A 24,295-nucleotide genomic window follows, 5' to 3' on the forward strand; every position below is an offset into this window, starting at 1 on the left:
AATCCTTAATGATATTCTCCCATAATTCTTGTTGCTATATTAGTTTTAAACTACCTCTCAATATGCATATTACTATCATATTTAATTTAAGTTTTACTTAAATGATGATAATCATTTGGTTTTTAATTGCTTAATTCAAATTATTTTCACATAGATCTGATTCAGTTCCACAACATGCAAGGCCAATGTTGGAAGTGATGATCTCTTACATATGCATACCATTGTGAAAATAAAAATTTAAACTCCTTCATGTTTAAATATCCACTTACATATTTTAATGTAGAAGTTTGTCTTCTTATCATTGATGTCTAATTTTAAGTAGTGTTCACTGGCAATTTTTTAGTGAAGACTTCTTAAACAAAGGAGAATAGCATTCTTAAAGTTTTTTGTTTAGAATTCTAGCACATGTGAAGCAATAATCCAAGAGCAGAAAGATATAAAAAGTAAAGCAAAGTATTCAAAAACCATTCTTATTATACCAGTCCCCAATGTTACTTAGAGACATTGTTATTTCCCTTTTTCTGTTATGTTAAAAATCACTGTGTGTTCTGCTGAATGTTTACCTGACTCTAGTTTTGTAGAAGCTTGCCTCCTGAAAAGCAAATGATATCCTAAAGTAATGTAAATTTTATAGAAATCCTCTCAAACAAACTAAAAGGCATATAACATGCCTAATTTGAGTGATAAAGCTATAACTTGAAATTTGGTGATAGGAGCTTATCTTTAGTAGAAGTCTGTGTTGTTAAAGGAAATGTGAATATATTTATAGTCTTCAAGGTGAAAGGGGAATAAGGTAAACCAGTGAGGTAGTGCATACCTATAATCCTAGCAACTTAGGAAGCTGACATCCAGAGGATCTTGCTTCCACACCAATTCAGACATAAAGTTCTCATTATCCCATCTCAACCAATGTCTGTTTGCCATGGCCAGAGCCTATTATCTCATTTAGGGGAGAGGCTGATTAAGGAAGGATCATCTATCGATCCAAGCCACCCTAGACAAAATAGTTGGTGAGAGTCTCGCACCAGAAGAAGTTGAGCATGGTTAGCTTGTAAGTGTCAGTCTCATCCACAGTAGGAAATATAAAATGAAAGGATTATGACCTGGAAGAATATGTAAGCAAAAAATGTGATTCTATCTCAAATAACAAAAGCAAAAATGGATGAAGGCATAGCATAGCCGTAGGGCACCAGCATATTAATTATGACTTCCTATGTTCAGACTCTAGTGCCATCATAACAAACAAGTAAGTATAAAATAAGCTCCAGTTTTTGGTGAGCAGTATGAATATTTGTCACGTTTTTTCCTCTGATAGTATTGTAGTCTATTCCATGAAATTTTAAATAATAGATATTAATATTTACCATGTGTGCAACTTAGAAACATTTGAGAAATTTTAGAATTCTGAAGCATGTATCATGATTCATAAGTTTAATTTTGACTAAATATTTGGAACATGGTAAAGCTCCTTAATGATTTACTTTTTAAAAATAAATACAACCATAATACAATAAAAATAACCATAATACAGTAAGAATAATGCTACAGAATAGGTAACATGATTTGTAGGAGAAAGGTTGTCTAAGAAAATTTTCAAGAGTATCTTGTGGATAAATAGGAAAGAACCAGTTCCCATTCTGTAAAAAGGAAGTCAGGCAACAACTGATGGTTATTACCATCTGCAGAACTGTTACTCTTAGCCCATGGGTATGTGCTATTGTGTTGAGTGGATGGGAGAATCCTGAGGATAAAGCTCACAGTCAAAGTCTCCAAGGTCTGAAGGTCACCCTAGAACTTAGAATTATAGGAAAGATGAAACACTGAGGATCATGGAAAATACTTGTTAGCTGTATTTGAGAGGATGATGAGGCAGAGATCAGGATAAAGAGGTTTGGGGTAGAAATGAAGCTCAGGAAAGAGGAATAAAGGTAATTTTGGCATGAACTTTAAGTGGTCAGATGACAGAGTAGAGTTAATGAAATTTGGATGGGTTGAGTAAGAGAGCTACAAGGCAAAGGCAAATGGAGATGAGGTAGAAATTGGAATGGAGAAGAGGTGAAAAGCTTGCTGCCTTTAAATGAAGTGTGAAGAAACATTGATTTAAACATTTATCACCAAGAAAATAGTTTGAAATTTTATTTGCATGTATTATATTTTCATGTATGGTGTTTAAAAATCCCAGTGCCATTTGACATCATTCTAACAGTATTAAAGTGAATATAAATATTTGACCATGATTTTGACAATTAAATGCTTTCTTAAAGCCAGGCACAGTGGCTCACATCTGTAATATTAGCTACTCAGGAGGCTGAGATCTGACGATCGCGATTCAAAGCTAGCCCAGGCACTAAAGTAGGTGAGATTCTTATCTCAGTTAACTACCAGAAATCGGGAAGTGGCACTATGGCTCAAGGGGTAGGGCAGTAGCCTTGAGCTGAAGAGCTCAGGGACAGCACCCAGGCCCAGAGTTCAAGTCCCCACAGCTACAAAAACAAAAACAAAAACAAAAACACCAAGTTTTCTTAATTGAAAAATATCCTAATTATGTAATAAATATCTTCTTAAAAAGATATTCAAACAGGTCCAGCAACACAAATGCATACACCCCTCAGGGATAGTTTGAGCGTGTAAAAGGATGTAATATAGATATGGATGAAGAAGTTAAACAAAATGAAACTTGCAAAGCCTTGCCTGGATTCTTGATTCCTATAAAACTAAAACTCATATTTGAAGTATTATGACCAGCTCTGACTATATAAGCTTATTTTGAAAATAAAGTGAGATAATATATGCAAAAGTACTTCCTAAATTATACAATGCTGTAAAATGTTATGTTTTTAGAAAAAAACTTAAAAATTAAAATTCTACATAATTATTTTAATGACAAAGTATTTATTTACAATTACATTCTCTTTTATATTTTTCTATTTGTTTATAAATTCATGGGGAAGGTTGCAAATATTCTTCAGCAATTTTTTTTGCTAGGCAGAAAATGGAAAAGAAATGGTAGAGTGACTGTCACTCTCAATGTACTTTGATACATATTAACTAGTTATTAAGTTAAAATGCATTTAGCCATATATCTTACACACTTATGATTCAAAATTGATTGTTTTTTCTTGTCTTATTGACAGAAACATGCATAGCAAACCGTCTATATATTTACTACTTTTTTCCTACCATTAAAAGGAATTAATACATGATGAATTCTAAATTTGTAATATTCCAAATGGTTTCTTCAGAAACTTTTAAATTGTCCCATGGCACTGATTTAAAAAATAGTACTAATTCATAGAGATAATTCATTAATATTAAGCATTCTTTTTAATTGGCATCACATTTAACATATCATATAATGACACCTACCTATAGAATTTATCATTTGACAGGCTTTCTATGATCTAAAAATTCCCCTCAAATTCAAATGAGAAAAACTCTCCTGGAAAGATATACTATTTATGCATTAGGCACATTTTTTATTCTGATGCACATAGATACGCTCCTACATTAATAAACAATATATTCTGCTTTTTTCAGTCACAGAATGACCCAGAGAAAAATTCCTCACATCCCACTTTAAAAAAATAAAGTACAGCCCACATGTTAATACTAGGGATGCCTTGTAAATTTCAACTACCCAACTTAGACTGAAATTCCAGCTGTTAAAACATGGATAAAGGAAATCCTGTGTTAGTGACTAGCATTCTTCATAGGGTTAAACACTAACATTATACATTGCTTGAACTATAAACACAACATCTTTGGGGTCATTGACAATATCATCATACCTCAAGTTTCTGTCTGGTTGGTTTGTTGAATACCAGTTCAGGAAGAAAATGGCATTACTATCCTTCTAGTATTTTATTGGATTGTATATTATATGAAACACACTTCATTTGGTACCATGATTAACTATTTATAATTTCCAGTTTAAAAAAATTCATGTTTTGGGGCCAGGAGTTTGGTATAGTGGTGGAATGCTTGCTGAGCATGCACTAAGACCCAGGTTCCTCAGTACCACATATATAGAAAAAAGCCAGAAGTAGTGCTGTGGCTCAAGTGAGGGAGCTCTAGCCTTGAGAAAGCCCTAGGACAGGGCTCAAGCCCTGAGTTCAAGGCTAAGCACTGGTAAAAAAAAAATCATGTTAAACTACCATATAGACTACTTGTGTTCATTCAAAACTCAATATATCACTTAATTGTGGAAAAAGTCTGTTATAAGCTATAAGAATATATATATATATATAATATATTACCTTCAATGAATAGAGGGAACAATTAAAATCATGTGAAACACATTCTTCCTTTAGCTGGCATAGTAACCTACTTGATTTTACTAAGGACAATAGCTTATCAAAATATTGAAACAACACAACGATAAATTTGCTACATAGAAAGCTCCAAAAATCATAACTAATATAAATGGTCTAGTTACAAATCCTCATACTGAATCATACACGAATGACATTTGGACAGTTTCCTCAAGGAAACTCCGTAAACCATTAAGAAAGCATTACGATCATTACAATATATGGTGGTCAACAGACAAAATGTGGGGACATAATAGATGCTGGACAGCTGTGGGATCTGACTGGGATTTTTGTAGGTACTGACAGAGGACTTTTTGATACTATAGAAGCATTTTCATCATCTGATGAATGTGTCAGAAAAAGAGGTATTTAGAAATGCAGCCTGGATGGTACACAGAGAGCAAAGACAGTAAGGAACAGGAAGCATCTATAAAGTGCATAATATAAAATCAAAAGGACTTCAAACTTTATTCTGGAGGTTATGGAATTCATAGGAGAGTTGAGCCAGACAAATGACAAGGATATTTACATTTCAGAATGAACTCATTGGTACTGGAGTAAAGAATGGACAACTGGAACTTTGGAGACATTACAATCGAAGTGAAGAATTTAGAGTGAAATAAATAAGTGACAGAGAACAAACAATGGTGACAGATATAATACAAAGAAGCAAATAAACACTGAAGAAAAATGAATGTATTTTGGTTCATTTTATTACAACAATAGATTCATACAATTTATGGTTTGTTTTTTATGACATATTTTTAATTGTAATTAATGGAAGGGTTACATTATATTCACCAGATAAGAGGTACATTACTTCACAAACATTGATCCCCTTTCGCATGTCATGATCACCATTTCCCTGCCCCCACCCCTCATCTTGTTTTCCCCCCTTCCCTATCCAATTTCAAATAACCAAATATGCACATATGCAGTATACCAGATAACAAGGTGAAATACTATATCAATCTGAGATAACCAAGGGACATCAAAAGAGATTAGAGATAACATAGTACATTAAGGACAACAATCATTCATTATATGACTATTGTTTCTATATCCTGGAGGTCCTTTCATTTAGCATCATACTATATGGCCTTACGTATCTAGGTTTTGCTCTATTGTAAATCTCTGCTATGAGAGCCCAAGGTTTCTACTGATTATGACAAATGAGGGAAACCATTGAGCCTACGTTCCTTTGAATCTGGCTTACTTCACTTAACATGATATTTTTCTAAGTCTTTCCATTTCCTTACAAATGGGGCGATGTTCTTTCTGACAGCAGTATAGAATTCCATTGTGTATAAATGCCACATCTTGTTCATCCACTCATCAAGTGAGGGACATCTGGGTTGGTTCCATATCTTTGCTATGGTATATAGTGCTGCAATGAACATCATTGTGCTAGTGGATTTAGTATGTCTTTGTTTCTGGATGATTGGATAAATGCCAAGTAGTGGAATTGCTGGGTCATAGGGGAGCTCTATGTTCAGTCCTTTGAGGAACTGCCACAGAGGCTGAATGGGTTTGCACTCCCACCAAAAGTATAGTAGTGATCCCTCCTGTCCACATCCCCTCCAGCATCTGTTGTTAGTAGATTCTTGAGCCTGGCCATTCTAACTGGAGTGAGGTGAAATCTTAGAGTTGTTTTGATTTGCATTTCTTTTATGGCCAGAGATGTGGAGCATATCTTGTGTCTGTAGGCCATTCTTATCTCTTCTGCAGAGAAGACACTATTTACCATAGCAAAGATATGGGACAAATCCAGATGCCCCTCAGTGAAGTCTTTAGCCCATCTTTTAATGGGATGGTTGTTTCTTTGGAAATTTGTTTTGTAGTGATTCAATTTTTTGAGCTGTTGATATATTTTTAGATATGAGGCCTTTGTCCGTTGTATGGTTAGTGAAGATCTTCTCCCACTCGGTATGCTTTCTAGTTAATTTGCTAACTATTCCCATTGCCATACAGAATATCTGCAGTCTACTGCAGTCCCACTTATCCAGACTTTCTCTGATTTTGTGTGTTTCTTGGTCCTTATTAAGAAAGTTTCGACCTGTGCCAAGGAGACCTAGTGTATCTCCCATTCCTTCTTGTAAAATTTTCAGTGTATCTGCTTTTACCTTCAGGTCTTTGATCCATTTGGAGTTAATCCTGGTACAGAATGACAAAAAAGGATCCAACTTTAGTTTTCTGCAGGTGATTAACCAGTTCTGCCAGCACCACTTGTTGAAGAGGCTGTCTTTCTTCTATTCTATTTTTTTGGCACCCTTATCAAACATTAGGTGGCCATAGGTCTGTTAATATCTGGGTCCTCAGTTCTATTCCATTGGTCTTCAGGACTATTCTTGTGCTATTACCAAGCTGTTTTGATTATTATAGCTTTGGGATAGTGCCTAAAGTTTGGTATTGAAATTCCTCCTGAGCTATTCTTTCTGCTAAGAATCGTTTTTGCTATACGAGGTCTTTTACTATTGCATATGAAATTTCAGATTGCCTCTTCTATTTCTTTAAAGAATGACATTGGGATATTCATGAGTATTACACTATGATCAAACAGGATTCATCACAGGGAGGCAAATCTGGTTCACCATTCGCAAGTCAATTAATATAATTCAACACATCAACAGGAGCAAGGACAAAAATCACATGATTGTCTTAATAGATGCAGAAAGGGCATTTGACAAGACCCAACACCCCTTTATGCTAAAAGCTCTGGAGAAACTAAGAATCCATGGATCATTACTCAGTACAATAAAGGCTGTGTATAACAAACCCACAGCTAGCATTATACTTTATGGCGAAAAGCTAAAGCCATTTCTTCTAAAATCAGGAACGAGACAAGGATGCCTACTCTCTCCACTCCTCTTTTACATAGTATTAGAATTCCTAGCCAGAGCAATAAGGCAAGAAGCAAGCATAAAAGGGGAACCAAATAGGGAAAGAGGAAGTGAAACTTTCCCTCTGCAGATGACATGATTCTGTATTTAAAGAACCCTGTTGACTCCACTCCCAAGCTGCTTGAGCTGATTCAAAACTTTGGCAAGGTAGCAGGGTATAAAATTTACCCTCAAATATCAACTGCCTTCCTCTATGCCAACAATGAGAGGAACGAGGCAACAATCAGGAAAGCAACTCCTTTTGCAATAGCCTCAAAGAAAATAAAGTACCTAGGAATTAACTTAACTAAGAATGTAAAGACCTTTTTGATGAAAATTTTAAAACCCTGAAAAAGGAAATTAAAGAATTGAGGAAATAGAAAAACCTCCCATGCTCCTGGATTGGAAGAATAAACATCGTGAAAATGGCCAACTTGCCAAGGGCTATCTATAAATTCAACGCAATAGGGCTTGGTTTTACAGAGTTTTAAGTCCAGGTTCAGGTGTGAACAGGGAACAGCAACCATTTTTGAGTGTCTGGACTAAAGACATAAATAAAGGGAGATTATTTTCCACCTTAGGCATAATATGTGGCGCAGTTGGCTAAACCTCTGTTCATGAATTAGGATGCTGCACAAAAAATATAAACTACTATACTTTGCCATTTCTATAGTAGTCAATATCAATGACTTTAAATGATCATTTGCACATTTTATATTTTATTTACTAAGTTAAGACATCACTTATATAAAACATTTCTTAGTATTTCTAATCCATAATACATTTACTGTATTATTCCTGTGTTTTGTTAGTTTAACACATTAAAGCATAAAATTGTATATAGATATGGATAAATCATCTGTTTTTTCAGTGTATCTCCTGAAAGGTGTATCATCATCTCTTTGTGATGAAAACCTTTCCAAATATTTTCTTTAATTGTTGTTGGTATGTATGCTAGTATTATTTATACTTACTGTGCAATTACCCCTGACTTATTGCTCCCCTGTAACTGTGATTATTCATGATCCACTTCTCTCTCTCCTTTCCTCCTACTCTGTGTCTTCTCCATATATTCTACTAATCACTAAGGCTGAATGTTTCTTCCACTAATTAGTAGTACATTTTAGGAATGGAGAAGGCAGATACAGAGGAAAGAATTATGAGCAAAAAGGGTAAAGACTTACCAAGGGGATGGAAGAAAAGGAATGTTTCCTTTAAATTTTTGGTGGTGTCCTAAATCTGGAGATCTATATAAGTCACAGTATATAGATAACACTCTGGGTAGTTAGGTGGAGGATTTCAGATGGTCAGAAACAATGGAACATCAGCAGAATGTCAAGCCATGGTATGCATTGAATGGTGGTGACTAGGCCTGTGGAGCAGCGATGGTGCAATGGTGAAAGGGCAGTGGTCAAGAGTATTATACTACTGAAGACTTAGACACTGGTGTGTTTACAGAGAAAGGATCGTGGGTGTGGAGATATTCACAGACCAGTGAAAAAGTGATTGTGAGGAAGACACAGATGTCAGTGGGTGATGACCAAGATGTTTAAAGGATTGTATAGGTGAGTGGCTTGGGTATTGAGGTATGGAACTTGCCAGAACTTCCTGAAACATGGAATATGCTGGAGCAGAGCCTGGTGATTTATTTATTTTTTACATATTTTTTATTGTAATTAATACAAGGGTTACATGATATTTGCCAGATAGAAGGTGCATTAATTCACATGTATTGATACCCTTTCACATGTCTTGGTACCCATTACCCTCCACCCCACGCACCACCCACCCCCCATCTTGGTTTTCCCCCCTTCCCTATCAAATTTCAAATAACCAAATACAAATAAATTCAATATATCAGATAACAAAGTGAGATACTGTAACAATATGAGATACCCAAGGGACAGCAAAGATAAGAGATAACATAGTACATTGAGGACAACAATCTTTCGTTATATGGCTTTTGTTTCAATTAGCTTCATACTATATGGTCTTATGTATCAAAGTTTTGCTCTATTGCAGATCTCTGCTAGTAGAGCCCAAGGTTTCTACTGATTATGACAAATGAGGGAAACCATTGAGCCTAAGTTCCTTTGAGTCTGAGCCTGGTGATTTAGAACCAGCCTTTGAAAGGAATAAAGGACTTGGGCAGGTAGCTCTAGCCTTTCACTGAAGAATAGCTGGCTTGAAACATGTTTTGTTTTTGTGTTTTGTTTTGCTTTTCAGTAAGCGAAAAGTCTGAATTTAAGGCTCCCAGCAGAGACATTCCCTTTGGAGATTCTATGGGGAAATTCTAGAAATCACTGACATCCTGTAGTCATAGCCCTGTTGTTCTGTCTTCTAGCATTAGTGAGTCTGACTTTCCTTATTTTGACTGATTATTTGCTTTTCTCATCAAAGCTCCCAGATTTTTTTTTTGTTTTTTTGTTTTTTTTAAAGGCTGTCCTAGAGATTTTAATTCAGAGTCTTAACCTTGCAAGGCAGACATTCTACCATGTCAGCCATTCCTTTAGGCCTTTCGCATTATTCATTTTTAGAATAGTTTCTTGTGTTTATGACCAGGTTGGCCTGACCATGATTCTCCTATTTGTGCTTTTCCCATGTGACTGGGGTGACAGACACAGAAAACTTCCCCAATGGTAGTCCTGGTGTTCTTTTGCACTTATTTGGACTAGGCTACCTTCCCACTGTGATTTGGATCTCTGTCTTCTAAGATGCTAGAATTATGGGAATGAGTCACTTTGCCAGCCCACATCCTCTGTCATCTCTTTTAATGACTAATGTGATTTTATTGGACCTTCTTGGATGAATTATGGTAATCTCTACATTTCAAGGTTTTCAAATTAGTAGCCCCTGCAAAATTTATTTTACAGTGTAATTAATGTATTCACCAGTTCCAGAACATATGAGAAGGACTCTTTGAGTATTTGCATTATTTTGCATATTGGGGTATATTTTGCATATTTGGGTAAGTTTGACCCAGTTATAGCAAACAGGTGTGGAAGCCTGCTACAAATTATAGCCTTAGAGATTTGTTTACTGTGATATAATTATTTCAGAAAACATGGTGGAAAAGCTTGGGAAAACAAGAAAACTAGTCCCTAAATATAATTTTACTATTCATATTATCTTCAAATAGACTGATCTTTCTGAACTCATTCACATCATGATTTATTCAGTAGGAAATGTTACATTTGTTATCAACAAAAGCTGATGAATTTTGAATGGAATTTTTCAAAATGTTCATAAATGTGGTAATCTCTTCCTAGGTTTATTTGGACTTAACATTCTACAGATATTTTTGTACAATGTCTTAAAACATTGCTTAAGTAAAAGAAAATGATATTTGGTACTGATTTTTATTTGTGATGTTTTGTTTAACATCTTGGAACTGTCTATAAAATAGACAATAAGTTTATAACTTCACAAAATATACCTACATAAAAATTATTGTGGTCAATCACATACATTTGTCAGAAAACTGAATAGTTCAAAAGCTGAATGGCTCAAAATAGTTTAGGTGAAGTGGCCTATGATTTTAATCACACTTTTATCTATTATCACTCAAATGAAAAATGTCAGCCTCTTAATAGATTTACTATCAAACATTACTTTAGAAAAACATAGCTATTGTTATAAAGCTGGTAAGTATATGGTAGTTATAACTTCATTTTATTAAGTAGCTTAAAAAATGAACATCAGAGATAAAATATTAGTATATTTTAAAGGCATGCCATAAAGTCAAGTAATCCATGGATTTACATATAGAACAAAATTTAAAAAAAAGAAACGAATTTCAATTTGGAATTTTACATTTTCCTTCTTGTGATGTGATTAACTTCTTCTAACAGTCAAAACTGCTTTTCCTAATTACAATAATATAAAAGAGTTAAATGTATATCACTAATCTTAAAAGTCAAAAGGCAGAGGACCAAAGGGCTGCTGGAGAAGAGTGGTATGTATACAAGCAAAGGAGAATAAAACCGTCATCCTCCCTCAACATAACAGATCCCATCTAAAATGTGAAACCAAAAATCTCAATAAAGAGCAATGTACAAATATTCGTATAAAGCAAGTGTGTGGGGGGGGATAAATAGTTGTGCATGCCTAAGGCCCTGAGTTCTACCATTTAGCTCCTAGTGTAAGATATCATGAATAAACAAACCTTAAAACAAAACAAAAACAAAACAGAAAAACAAAACACACACACACACACACACACACACAGAACCAGAAGAAGCATAGAAAACCTTAAAATTATTTCCTCTTGGATTTAAGAACTGACAAGACCAAAGAAATCCTGCTTTTTGTCATATTTTTAAAAGATTTAAAAATTGGATATAGTCCATTTTGATGAATACAAAAATAAATTATAAAGAATGTGGATACCACACAGACATTTGTCCTAAAAATGCAATGATTCAAGTAATAGTTCATGTTTCATGTAAATGGATATAGGTCTAAAAAATTTAACCCAGATCAATCTTTACAAAAGCATAGAGAATAAGAACTGTTTTATTTTTCCAGACTTAACCATTTCCAAAATATTTTCTTCCTTATCTCAATACCATATATAAATCATCCAAAATCAAGGAGCATCCAGCTCAATTATTATTATGCCAGTACAACTACACAAGGCAATGATATCATATACCAATGTTAAAGAGAGTCTTCTCTGAAGAAGAAACAAAAATGGCCTATAGACACATGAAGAAATGCTCAACATCTCTGGTCATAAAAGAAATGCAAATCAAAACAACTCTAAGATTCCACCTCACTCCAGTTAGAATGTCCAGGATCAGGAAAACGAATAACAACAGATGCTGGAGGGGATGTGGCCAGGAGGGATCATTACTACACTGTTGGTGGGAGTGAAAACTCATTCAACCACTATGGAAAGCAGTGTGGCAGTGCCTCAAAAGGCTAAACATAGAGCTCCCCTATGACCCAGCAATTCCACTACTTGGCATTTACCCAACCATCCAGAAACAAGGACATACTAAATCCACTAGCACAACAATGTTCATTGCAGCACTATTCACCATAGCAAAGATATGGAACCAACCTAGATGTCCCTCAGTTGATGAGTGGATCAACAAGTTGTGGTATTGGTACACAATGGAATTCTATGCTGCTGTCAGAAAAAAACGACATCGCCCCATTTGTTAGGAAATGGAAAGACTTAGAAAAAATCATATTAAGTGAAGTAAGCCAGACTCAAAGGAACTTAGGCTCAATGGTTTCCCTCATTTGTCATAATCAGTAGAAACCTTGGGCTCTACTAGCAGAGATTTGCAATAGAGCAAAACCTTGATACATAAGGCCATATAGTATGAAGCTAATTGAAAAGACCTCCAGGATATAGAAACAAAAGCCATATAATGAATGATTGTTGTCCTTAATGTACTATGTTATCTCTCATCTCTTTCGCTGTCCCTTGGTTATCTGATATATGGGATTTATTTGTATTTAGTTATTTGAAATTGGATAGGGAAGGGGGGAAAACCAAGATGGGGGGTGGAGGGGAGGGTAATGGGGACCAAAACATGTGAAAGGGTATCAATATATGTGAATTAATGTACCTTCTATCTGGCAAATATCATGTAATGCTCTTATTAATTACAGTAAAAATATAAAAAAAGAACTTACACGAAAATATGACTTATTCTGACAAATAAAAAGTGAAGTGCTCTTTTCTGTGCTTTGTAGCTACTGCATAGCTTCAATGTTCATGTCGAAGTTTCAGGCAAAGACAAGAGTACCAGTATAAAGAATGTCAAAAGTAGGAATTATAGAACTTTCATGAACTTAAAATAGCTTTTATTGCTTTTTAATAAATTTTATGTAGTCTATCAAAGACACTGAAGTCTTCTAATTAAAGAAATATCCCAATGTGCAATCTAGTTTGACATTGCCTGCCTTTTTGTATTATTTGACATATTTATTATTAACCATGTGTTACCATGTAATGATGAAATTAATGAATACTTTATCGATTTCTCCCTTTTTATTTGTGCATGAAAAGAATATTTGATGCTCTAATCTCCTTTTTTAATAAAACAAAAACAACCTTATAGAATTGAAAAATGTTTAAATGTAGTATCTATTACTTTTTAACATCAAAATCATAGAGATATCTTTTTCCTTGATATTGAATGTATGGAATTTCAATAGTAGAGTAGGATTCAGACAAAGATTAAGTTAACTTGTTTATTATTTTAAAATGAGAAAGATTGACTCTAGTTGAGCCATTAATCAAATCAATGTGAGACAGGTATTTGAACTCTTTTTTTAGAAAGGTGAGAAAAGTTCAACCAAGGCACATTTAAATTTTAACCCATGGAAACAATCTCTAAGGATATACAAGTATTTAATAAAATATACAATAATCAGATCTTCTTGAGGTCATACTTGAGATTTCATAACAAAATGATATTTTTCAGAGACTGAAATAAGTTTATGGATTCCATAGGTGTGCATCATACATGACTGAAAATCCCTGCGTAATTCTAAGTTCCACTTCATTGTTTTCAACATATTAGAGTTACAGACTTTTTGGTGAATATATTTTCTTCTGACTCAGTCATCTTCTTTAAAGGCTCTATTATTTCAGAAGCTTGATACTTCAGTCTCATGTTGTCAATCAGAAGACAAATAACAAGTTCCACTTAATTTTCCTCATGGAATCTGAAGTTCTATGAACTCCAAGATTTTCCCAATCACTGAGCTCTTTCAGTTTGCATTTCCTGTTTCTGATTCTCACTTAACACTTTAAAAAGTGAATTTGTTTCTTCCTCAAATAAATAATCTCTTGGCTTCTTTGCATGCTGAAGTTTCAATTTCCTGTTCCAAATATTTATATCTCTTCCAGTAGAACAATCAGATGAATGACTGGGGATGATAAGTTGAGTATCAAAGAGTTTTTAGGCTGCAGAAAATCTTGAGAAAGAATCTCACTATCTCTCTTCACATGCCTTTTTAATTTTTAATTATAATATATAGAGGGGTTACAGTTACATTCACCAGATGGTAGGTACATTACTTCTCACACATTGATATCTCTGCTCATGTTTTTCCCCATTTCCTCCTCCCACCCCCACAATCATTTTCCCCCTTCCCTTTCCTATTTCAAATAATCAAAGTTATTTATAATATACAAGGTAACCAAGTCAGATACAGTAACAATACAAGATTAACCAAAGGGCAACAAAAGAGAAGAGAAATAACAGAACATTAAGAACAACAATCACACAAGATAAAGCTCTTGTTTCCTTATACTAATGACCCTTTCATTTAGTCTCATCCTGTATGACCTTATGAATCTAGATTTTGAACTATTGCAGTCCTCTGCTAGGAGAGTCCTATGTGTGTACTAATTATTACAAATGAGGGAAACCATTGGAAAAAAATCATATTAAGTGAAATAAGATAGACCCAAAGGAACGCAGGCACAAGCCTTTTTATGTTTTTCATTCCTTACCACTTCTTCAAGCATTTCACAAACTGGTGATGACTAAAGGGACAAATAAATATTGCATTCATGTGTGCTTACTTCCTCATATAATTTCATGGTTTTGTTCTACAAATGTAGGTAAAAATTCTTTCAGTATAAGTATTTGCTGGGTAGACCCATAATTCTTTGTTCTTTGGACAAACTACTGTTGTTTGCTATAGGAAGTCTTAGTTTGTGTGTAGTAGTAGAATAGATAAACCTTTGCTGCTTTCAATGTATCCATGGGTTTAATGCCAAATTTTCACCATAGGTTTTGTTTAGACTCTTAGGATAAAAGTCATAGGAAACATTTAAAGACAAGTCTTGAAATAGTTTGAGCAAGATAGGGATTTTAGGGGGGCCAGAGAGAGAGAGGAATAGAGAGAGAGAGAGAGAGAGAGAGAGAGAGAGAGAGAGAGAGAGAGAGAGAGAGAGAGAGAGAGAGGGGGAGGGGGAGGGGGAGGGGGAGAGGGAGAGGGAGAGGGAGAGGGAGGGAGGGAGGGAGGGAGGAAGGGAGAGAGAAAGAGAGAGAGAGAGAGAGAGAGAGAGAGAGAGAGAGAGAGAGAGAGAGAGAGAGAGAAATGTGTGTTAAATTAGGTAGCAGAGATGACCAGGATGAAATGAGATGAAATGTATGTGAAGCTCAAAAGAAGAACATCCACCCTCATGTCTTCAGCAATGTCTAAAGGCTTAAGATTTGCTGATGGGCAGGGTGGTTCACAGAGCCCACAGGTGTCAATATCAAAAATACACTGCTGCATATTCATATCTTCTATTAAATTTTCAGGGGTGAATTTTTTGGTGTTGCTTTCCTGAATGATATTCTTTTACCCAAACACTTTTTTGTGTGTTTGGTTTTTTTGTTGTTTTTGTTGGGTGTGGGGCTTGATCTCTGGGCCTGGGTACTGTCCCTGAGCTCTTCAGCTCAAGGCTACTGTCCTACCCATGGACCCACAGCAACACTTCTATTTTTTTTCATATATTTTTATTGTAATTAATAGAAGGGTTATATTATATTAGCCAGATAGAAGGTGCATTACTTCACATACATCGATACCCTTTCTCATGTCTTGGTCCCCATTTCCCTCCCCCCACCCCCACTACTCATCTTGTTTCCCCCCCTTCCCTATCCAATTTCAAATAACCAAACAAATATATCCGATATATCAGGTAACAAAGTGAGATACTGTAACTATATGAGATAAACAAGGGATATCAAAAGAGATTAGAGATAACATAGTACATTAAGGACAACAATCACTCATTATATGGTTTTTGTTTCTATATCCTGGAGGTCCTTTCATTTAGCATCATACTATATGGACTTACGTATCTAGGTTTTGCTCTATTGTAAATCTCAGCTATGAGAGCCCAAGGTTTCTTACTGATTATGACAAATGAAGGAAACCATTGAACCTATGTTCCTTTGAGTCTGGCTTACTTCACTTAACATGATATTTTTCTAAGTCTTTCCATTTCCTTACAAATGGGGCGATGTTTTTCTTTCTGACAGCAGCATAGAATTCCATTGTGTATAAATACCACATCTTGTTGATCCACTCATCAAGTGAGGGGCATCTGGGTTGATTCCATATCTTTGCATGGTATATAGTGCTGCAATGAACATCATTGTGCTAGTGGATTTAGTTTTTCCTTGTTTCTGGATGATTGGGTAAATGCCAAGTAGTGGAATTGCTGGGTCTTATGGGAGCTCTATGTTTAGTCATTTGAGAAACTGCCATACTGCTTTCTATAGTGGTTGAATGAGTTTGCACTCCTGCCAACAGTGTGGTAGTGATCCCTCCTGGCCACATCCCCTCCAGCATCTGCTGTTAGTAAATTTCTTACTCAATGGTCATTCTAACTGGAGTGAGGTGGAATCTTAGAGTTGTTTTGATTTGCATTGCTTTTATGGCCAGAGATGTCTATAGGCCATTCTTATCTCTTCTTCAGAGAAGACTCTCTTTAAGTCTTTGGCCCATCTTTTAATGGGATGGTTGTTTCTTTGGAGATTAGTTTGGAAGTGATTCAATTTTTTGAGCTGCTGATATATTTTAGATATGAGGTCTTTGTCTGTTGTATGGTTAGTGAAGATCTTCTCCCACTCTGTAGGCTTTCTAGTTAATTTGCTAGCTATATCTTTTGCCGCACAGAAGCTCTGCAGTGTAATGCAGTCCCACTTATCCAGACTTTCTCTGTTTTTGTGTGTTTCTTGGTTTTTATTAAGAAGTTTTCAACCTGTGCCAAGGAGACCTATTGAATCTCTTATTCTTTCAAACTTTACAAGAAGTAAACATTTTTTTAAAAAATCTGATACAGATATTTATACTCTTGATATTAATACAATGTCATCTGCTTAAGTATAAAACTGATTTGAAGCAAATATTTTAAATTATTAACAGTAAATTTTATTATTTTTTGAGAAATACTTTATATTAATAAAGCATTTTTAATATAGCCCATTTCTATTTTTTTAATCTATGAATCTCCTCAATAATCCCTTTTCATCAAGTTTTAGCTTCTTTGGAATATTGAAGTGACACACCTCAAGAGTACTAGCATTGTCCAACAAAGTGGTAAGCACCACTTAGTTCTTTCATCTTCTGAATGCTTTCTGCGACTAGCAGAGAAGGTATGTAGGGGTATGCCAAGTCTATGTGTTTTATTTATAAACCATGTTATACCTAAATGACCTGCTATTACTAGTTTACTAGTTAGATTATTTGCTTTGTAATGAACCAAAATTTAGTATGGTTTAGTTGAGCAATTAGATTCTCCTTAAAGTTGGCACATTCACAATGACATTTCTCTTCTTCCTTTTTCCCAAGGATCCTCTGTTTTACCTGGAATCCCACAGATCTGAGAGAGGAAGGGGTCGATGTCCTTTTGACCCTAGCTCTTCCTTCGTCTCCACACTAATTGGTAATTATCCTTCCCTCAGACAATGGGTAACATTCATGATGATTCTTTTTTTCAGTTTCTTTTTTTAAATTGTATTTTGTTGTCAGGGTAATGTAAAGAAGGGTGACAGTTACATTCATTAGGTGCATTATTTCTTCAACATTGATATCCCCTCTCATTTTTTTGATGCCCTTTCCCTCCCCTCAGCTCCTCCTAATCATCTTGTTTTCCCCCTTCCTTTGCCTATTTCAAATAAACAAACATGTGTGCATAGAACTTATCAGGGAATCAGGATGATTTTTAAATGTAGTTTTAACTTCAGTCCATTCTTGGCATTTCTCTATATACTTTATCTTTGGCATTTCTACTTTCTGGTACTGGGAGAGATGTTGTTAAATTTCAAGCCATAGTGACTAGAGCAATCTACTTTAAAATCATTATAGATGCTCGGAGGTCTGTATGTCTCATCTTAAAGAAAAGAAAATAAATTGTCTGAAAAGACAGGATGTCAAACATTTTGGATGATACCATTAGCAGTTCAGTACTAGGATTATTTTGTAAAAACATTCAGCCAGAGAAACTAGTCTATTTCCACTCCACCTTAGTTCTGTATGGTTTACTTATATAAAATAATTCTGACAACTTTTATCTATGTATGATGTTAAGTATCTTTTTGTTATTCTTAAACTGCAGAAAAACATCATCATAGGTTAAACACTTCAGTGTTGTTTATGTAAATTTTTGTTAGAGTAGAATGTAGACACTGAACAACTCTCACTGTCAATAAATATGGTCATTATAATGATAGAGTAAGATGACTGATATACATTCAATTTGAGTCAATTTAATTGCATAAGGCCCTCATCAAAAAGAAATATATTCATCTTCCTAGTGTGTAAGTGTAATCCCCTCTTTCATCACCTTTACAATATATAATTTAATTTTTTTTAAAAAAGAGTATCACTTAAGTCATGATAAAGTATTATATTTTTTTCTTTCTCCTTTACATTACTTGGGACTGAAAATGGTTCATTTATCAAAGTGTCTCAGATTGCAGAAGTATGGGCAAATAGGAGTTCCTAAGTATGAACTGAAAAAGGCAATCCCTGACACAAATCACAGGTGTTAATAAAATAATTCTGGTTCCTCATTATTGACAGTTTCTCATTCAGTTAACCATAGATGCATCAGGCACTATTTGAAAAATCTGCAGCTACTAATGCTGGTTTGTCTTTGTAGAAAATGAAAAAGCGTATAACAACATGTAGATGCCTCATTATGTAAATAAGCTGATAAAGTTTTAAAATCTGCTGATGATAATGCAACATATTCTCTTTTCAATTTGGAATTGATACGCACAGTAGCAGTATTGTGCTACTGTGTGGTTTTTGTTTTGTTTTGTTTGTCATGGGACTTGAGCTCTGGGCCTGGGTGCTGTCCCTGAGTGCTTCAGCTCAAGGGTAGCATACTACCACTTGGGACACAGGGCCACTTCCGGTTTCCTCCGATTTTTCTGTAGATGAGTCTCAAGTACCTATGAACCTTGATCCTCAAATCTCCGCCTCCTGAGTAGCTAGTTTACAGTTGTGAGCCACAGACGCCCGATTTACAATTTGTTTTTGAGATCTGTTTTCTCTGAACTTGTTTGGGACAGTCAATTTTTATTGGCCTTGAATCCTACTTTCTATAGGACAGTTCCCTAAACCTGTTTGGCTTTGTAAGAGTCAAAATCAAAAGAATGACACTTTTGGTAATTTCAATGTCCATATATTTGAAATCGCAAATAGTCGGAGATTATGAAATGCACACATTTGATAGACTCATACCTTTAGTGATTTTGTGGTTTTGTAGGTGTAAGATTTGCAAATATCTGAAAAAAAGTCTCATCTTTTTTTATTAAAGACTTAGCCGCTTGCATAGAATAATAGGTTATAGGCTTTCCATAAATACCATGAATGGAGTAGTTACAAGCACCCAAATAATCAAAAAAAGAAAAACAAACATGTTTCTCCCAAGAAAACAGAGACATTGGAGGCTGAGACTTACACTGCATGCACAGATTCTTATAAGGAAACAGTAAAAATATTGGAAGATAAAATCAATCATTTTGACATTTTACTAAAAAGTGAAATGTAATTTCTATAGCTACTGTGCCACTCAACATCCAATCTCCCTGGATTTTGTTTATGCACGGAGCCAAGAATTTAAAACTGAAATTTTAAAGAAGGAAATATTACCGGAGGGACATTTCCAAGTGAGTTTCATTGAACTTCCAAATCAAATTACACTATGCTGAAATGTGAAAGGCCTGCCATCTGGGTGGCTGGCTTTTTCGTTTATTCAGAAGAGAAATCAAATCAAAGGAGCCCTCCAAGCCAAACACGAAAGTTATAGAATAATCCCTCCAAAGAGAAGAAATCAAAATATAATTCTTCACTTTTATCCACACACTTTCATCCCAAAGTACCTTGGAGAGATTACTCCCTCACTGTGGAAATGCTGCCGCCACTGGAATGGAAACCTGATAAGCTATGTGCGCCAGAGGCTCTTTAAAAGAGGGGAAGTAAAAGTAATTCACTCAACTGAAAATGCAGCAGAAATGTGAGCTGGAAAAAAAAAATGGAGCTACCGAGTCGGAATTTGGAAAGCTTGGTGTAGCTTGCTCTGACAGGGAAAGAATGTATTAATATGCTCATTTATGACCACACATGTTCTGGGCTGATGAGTTCAAACAAGACTCCAGGAAAAAAGATGGGCATCCATAGACCACGGCTCCTGGTTTCTTGGTGAAGTGTATGTTACTCCAGTATTTGAATACAGGTTTCAAGACAAAATTCTCAAGTTGGGAGCAATATTCTTAAAATGATAAAGAGAGCCATAAAGGGAAATTGGTGCTTGCAAAACTGAATATTCTATATCATGTCTTAATTTCAGATACATTTTTAACTTCCATGAACTTGAAATCACTTAAGACTATTGAGAAATTGAATCAATATGAGTGATAATTGGATAGGAGAAAGACAAGTTAACACACTTTTTGAAAATTGAATGCATAATTTAATTTAGAAGTAAAATGTTCACAAAGCAAAAACAATCACCTTATTGAATTACTATCTCCATTTTTGTCTAGCAACTTTGTTGAAATATTGAAATTGTTAGTAAAATGAATTGCTGCATTATTTAGTTATGTCTTTCAATTCACCCAAAGATACTTAGGTCTTCTCTAGACTAAGTAAAATAATCAGCCAAATTACTATTTCATGGCCAGCCAAATCAAAATCCAGGAAACATTTTCTTTATGTCATAATAATTTGGCTCGGCAGGGAGCATTCTAGCTGATTTTATATCAGTTCTGATTCATTTAATATTACAATATTTTCTAGTTGATTTTCCTATTTGTACCTTTAGAATCCCTCATGGGTTTATTTTTTGAATCGTGAGCATTTTCTTTATTTCATAAACATTTCCACTTAACAATAAATTAAATTGTATTGTCAGCATCAGGTGCAAATTTTAATCTTAAGCATTCTTAAGGAGCTGAAATTGTGCTAAGATGAAGAGCAGTAATTAATGTTTGGGGGAAACTACTCTGATTTGCTGTGAAATTTTGCTTTTAAACTGTAGTTATTAAGATATGTATAGGGATACATTTCAAGCTAAAAGCTAAATTTTATTCCAATAAACAGCATTATATTATTTTATCTCTATCCATTGTTGGCCCTACATTGCTTTCTATTGCAAATGAAACAATAATATTCATAGCCACAGAAATTGCCTTTAAAATATTGAAGTTCTGGGCTATATAGGTCAGTGGTAGAATACTTACCTAGTATACTTGATGCCTTGCTTTCTATTACAAATCCAAAAAGAAAAATGGGTAATATACAGCTAATTAGTCTTGAAAAAGAATTTAAACATAAATGAGTTTTTCAAGCTCACCACTTCCCCTCCCACCCCCATCCCCTCAGTCTAGCCTCAAACTTGGGGGCAGGCACAGTCCCTGAACTCCTTTTCCTGGGGGCTAGTGTTCTACTACTTGAGCCAACGCAACACTTCCAGCTTTTTTTTCTTGAGTAGCTTATTCGAAATAATAGTTCCACAGAATTTCCTGCCCAGGATGGCTTTGAGTCATGATCCTCAGTTCTCAGCCTCCTGTGTAACTAGAATTATAGATGTGACCCCCAGGAGCAAGGCTGTAATTTCTGATCCTTACTGCCTCACATCTGGCAACGTGCCCACTGACTGCATGCTAACTGTACAGCACCTGCCATGGTTCTAGGGAATTATCTGAATATGGTATTTATGGTTTACTCAAAAATAAAATACAATACAATAACAGAAGGAATAAAAGCCTCCTTCTTCAAGATCCCATTGGCATGGGATCCTTTAAGGGTTGAATGAGCCACTGTAGTCTCAGTGCCAATGATTTGCCACCAAATTAAATTCAGCAAATAGACATGAGAGATATCACATGCAAATAAAAAATTTAAGCACTTTTAAATTTTACTTTTATATCTCAGTAACTAGCTATGTATAAAAATATGACATAAGCTAAATGCCATTTTTTTTAATTCCGTAAGTCCTCAGAATTCTAAAGAACACATTTGCTCTAATTATACTAGGTAATTATAATATGGGTTTTCACTGAAGTATGTGCTTCATATAAATACTATCAATCAGTACAATGATTAGAGTATTTTCATATTTTCACTCATTTAATTACTGCTGTCTGTCACTTGTCTTCAAAGCTGGATTCTAGTATATTTTCCATTACTATGAAATGTTTTTGTAAATTTTCTTGGGAAAAAGTAGGGCAGCATAAAAATGCTATTTACTATAAAAATAAATGTGTTTCTTTACATTGATAATAAGGTATGAAATAAAAACAATTCCCTTCTGAGGAAAAGCTAACATTTCCTACAAACACATTTGGTTCAGTTTACTTAGTTATAGTTTCTAGCACCTGTATAACTTGTTTGAATTCTACATAATATAGTTTGTATTGTGTTATGTGAGTTGTTCACACTCGATTTTCTTTTATCCAAATACAGAAAGGAAATTGGGTAAAATTGGAAATAGATTTTCTTTTGTGCATGTAGCATTCCTGCATGTGGCATTATTTGCTATTACTGTGCTGCCATCTAGTGGCATACGCTGGTATTTGTTAATTCTAGAGCATTAACAAACATAAGTGCCATAAAAATAATGTGCAGTACTACAAAGATTGCATTTTCATATTAACACCATACATTACTATTATTTTAATAAACTCAACATATCTAATATAAAGCACTGTTGACTTAATAAATCTATCCTTCATACAAATTATACATTAAATGTTCAGCCCCCACTAGAATATTGAGTTGCACTTACTTAATTTTGCAAGATGAAAATTATAGTTTATGTGGGATATATAATTCACATATAATTAATAAAACAAAATATTTTCAAAAAATCAACACTAGAATTGTAATAATTGAAAATTCCTTTAGGGGTCAACTTGGTGGTTAATGAATCCCAATACCTTTAATACATTTTGGTGACCCTCTTTTACCTATATTCAACTAGTAAAGACCTAATCCTAGGAAATGGAGCCTATCCCTAACCACTGGGTACATTTGTCTCAGTGTTCTTTCTCCATATATATATATATATATATAATCATTTATATACATATATATGTATTTTGTGGCAAAGATAGCACAAATTGACTTTTAGATGTTCATTTTGTTGCTCACTTCTACTATGAAAGAAAGAAGAAAGAAAAAAAGAAAGAAAGAGGAGTCATAAAGTTGTAAAGCAAAGCACCCATTTTGCACAGCTAACCAGAGGCCTAGTCGGGCTTCCATCTGTGGCAGTGGCAGTGTGATTGTCCTTTTCATACCTTGAACATGGTAGTATTAATGTCAGAGGCTCTAAAATGTCTTCCAGTGGGATGTGGTTTGGATTTCATCTTTGCACGTACTGATTCTATTTTAATCGGTGCCTCCATGCAGGCAGTGAGTTGTTTACTGGACTCTATAGTGACTACTGGGGTCGAGATGCTGCCATCTTCCGCAGCCCGGGACGGCTGGCGCACCTTCGCACAGAACATGACGATGAGCGGCTGCTCAAAGGTGGGACTGGCAGGAGATGGGGCATTGGGAGATGAGCATGGCAAACAAGTCCGGGATGCCCAGCTAATGGATCATCACAGTGTATATATAATATGACATACCATTTTTACAAATGACAGGGTCTTTCTCTTGCTATTATTATTATTATTATTATTATTATTATTAGTTATGGGGCTTGAACTCTGGGCCTGGGCACTGACCCCAAGCTCTTCAGCTCAAGGCTATTGCTCTACCCCCAGGGGTTATCCCTGAGCTCTTTGGGTCTATCTTGCCAATATTCTTGAGTGAAGGTTGATGCATGCCCATCATTTCATGTGAAAATGGATTAAGACAATTGTAAAACAAGTTCACCTAGAAAGTGAGAGTTCACTAAAGGAAACAAAACAAATATGTGTAAAAAGTAAAGATCATAAGTTTTGCCTGGCCATCAATTGCTATCACTTTTCATGAATTGGGATCTTTGCTTTAAAGTTCACCTTGCACTTTAGGGACAAAACTGTAGAAAAATCAGTAAATGATCACTGACGTATAATACCAATGAAGGGACTATTCCTTTTGTGTTCCAGTTCTGGGGCTTGAACTCAGAGCCTGGACTCT

The 24,295-nt window shown here is 35.0% G+C and overlaps 1 protein-coding gene across 1 annotated transcript in view; it reads left to right on the plus strand.

Moving 5' to 3' along the window:
* Positions 1–24,295, plus strand: part of Sema3e (semaphorin 3E) — a 214,354-nt gene that overhangs the window by 158,948 nt on the left and 31,111 nt on the right. Inside the window, exons 5-6 of the mRNA XM_090332890.1 lie at positions 17,510–17,603; positions 23,579–23,698. Coding sequence (XP_090189016.1) covers positions 17,510–17,603; positions 23,579–23,698 — 214 coding nt within the window. The remainder of the gene's footprint in view (positions 1–17,509; positions 17,604–23,578; positions 23,699–24,295) is intronic.

Source organism: Megascapheus bottae, chromosome 5 (genome assembly GCF_031878675.1).
Source record: "Megascapheus bottae isolate mThoBot1 chromosome 5, mThoBot2.hap1, whole genome shotgun sequence".
NCBI classification, from domain to species: domain Eukaryota; kingdom Metazoa; phylum Chordata; class Mammalia; order Rodentia; family Geomyidae; genus Megascapheus; species Megascapheus bottae.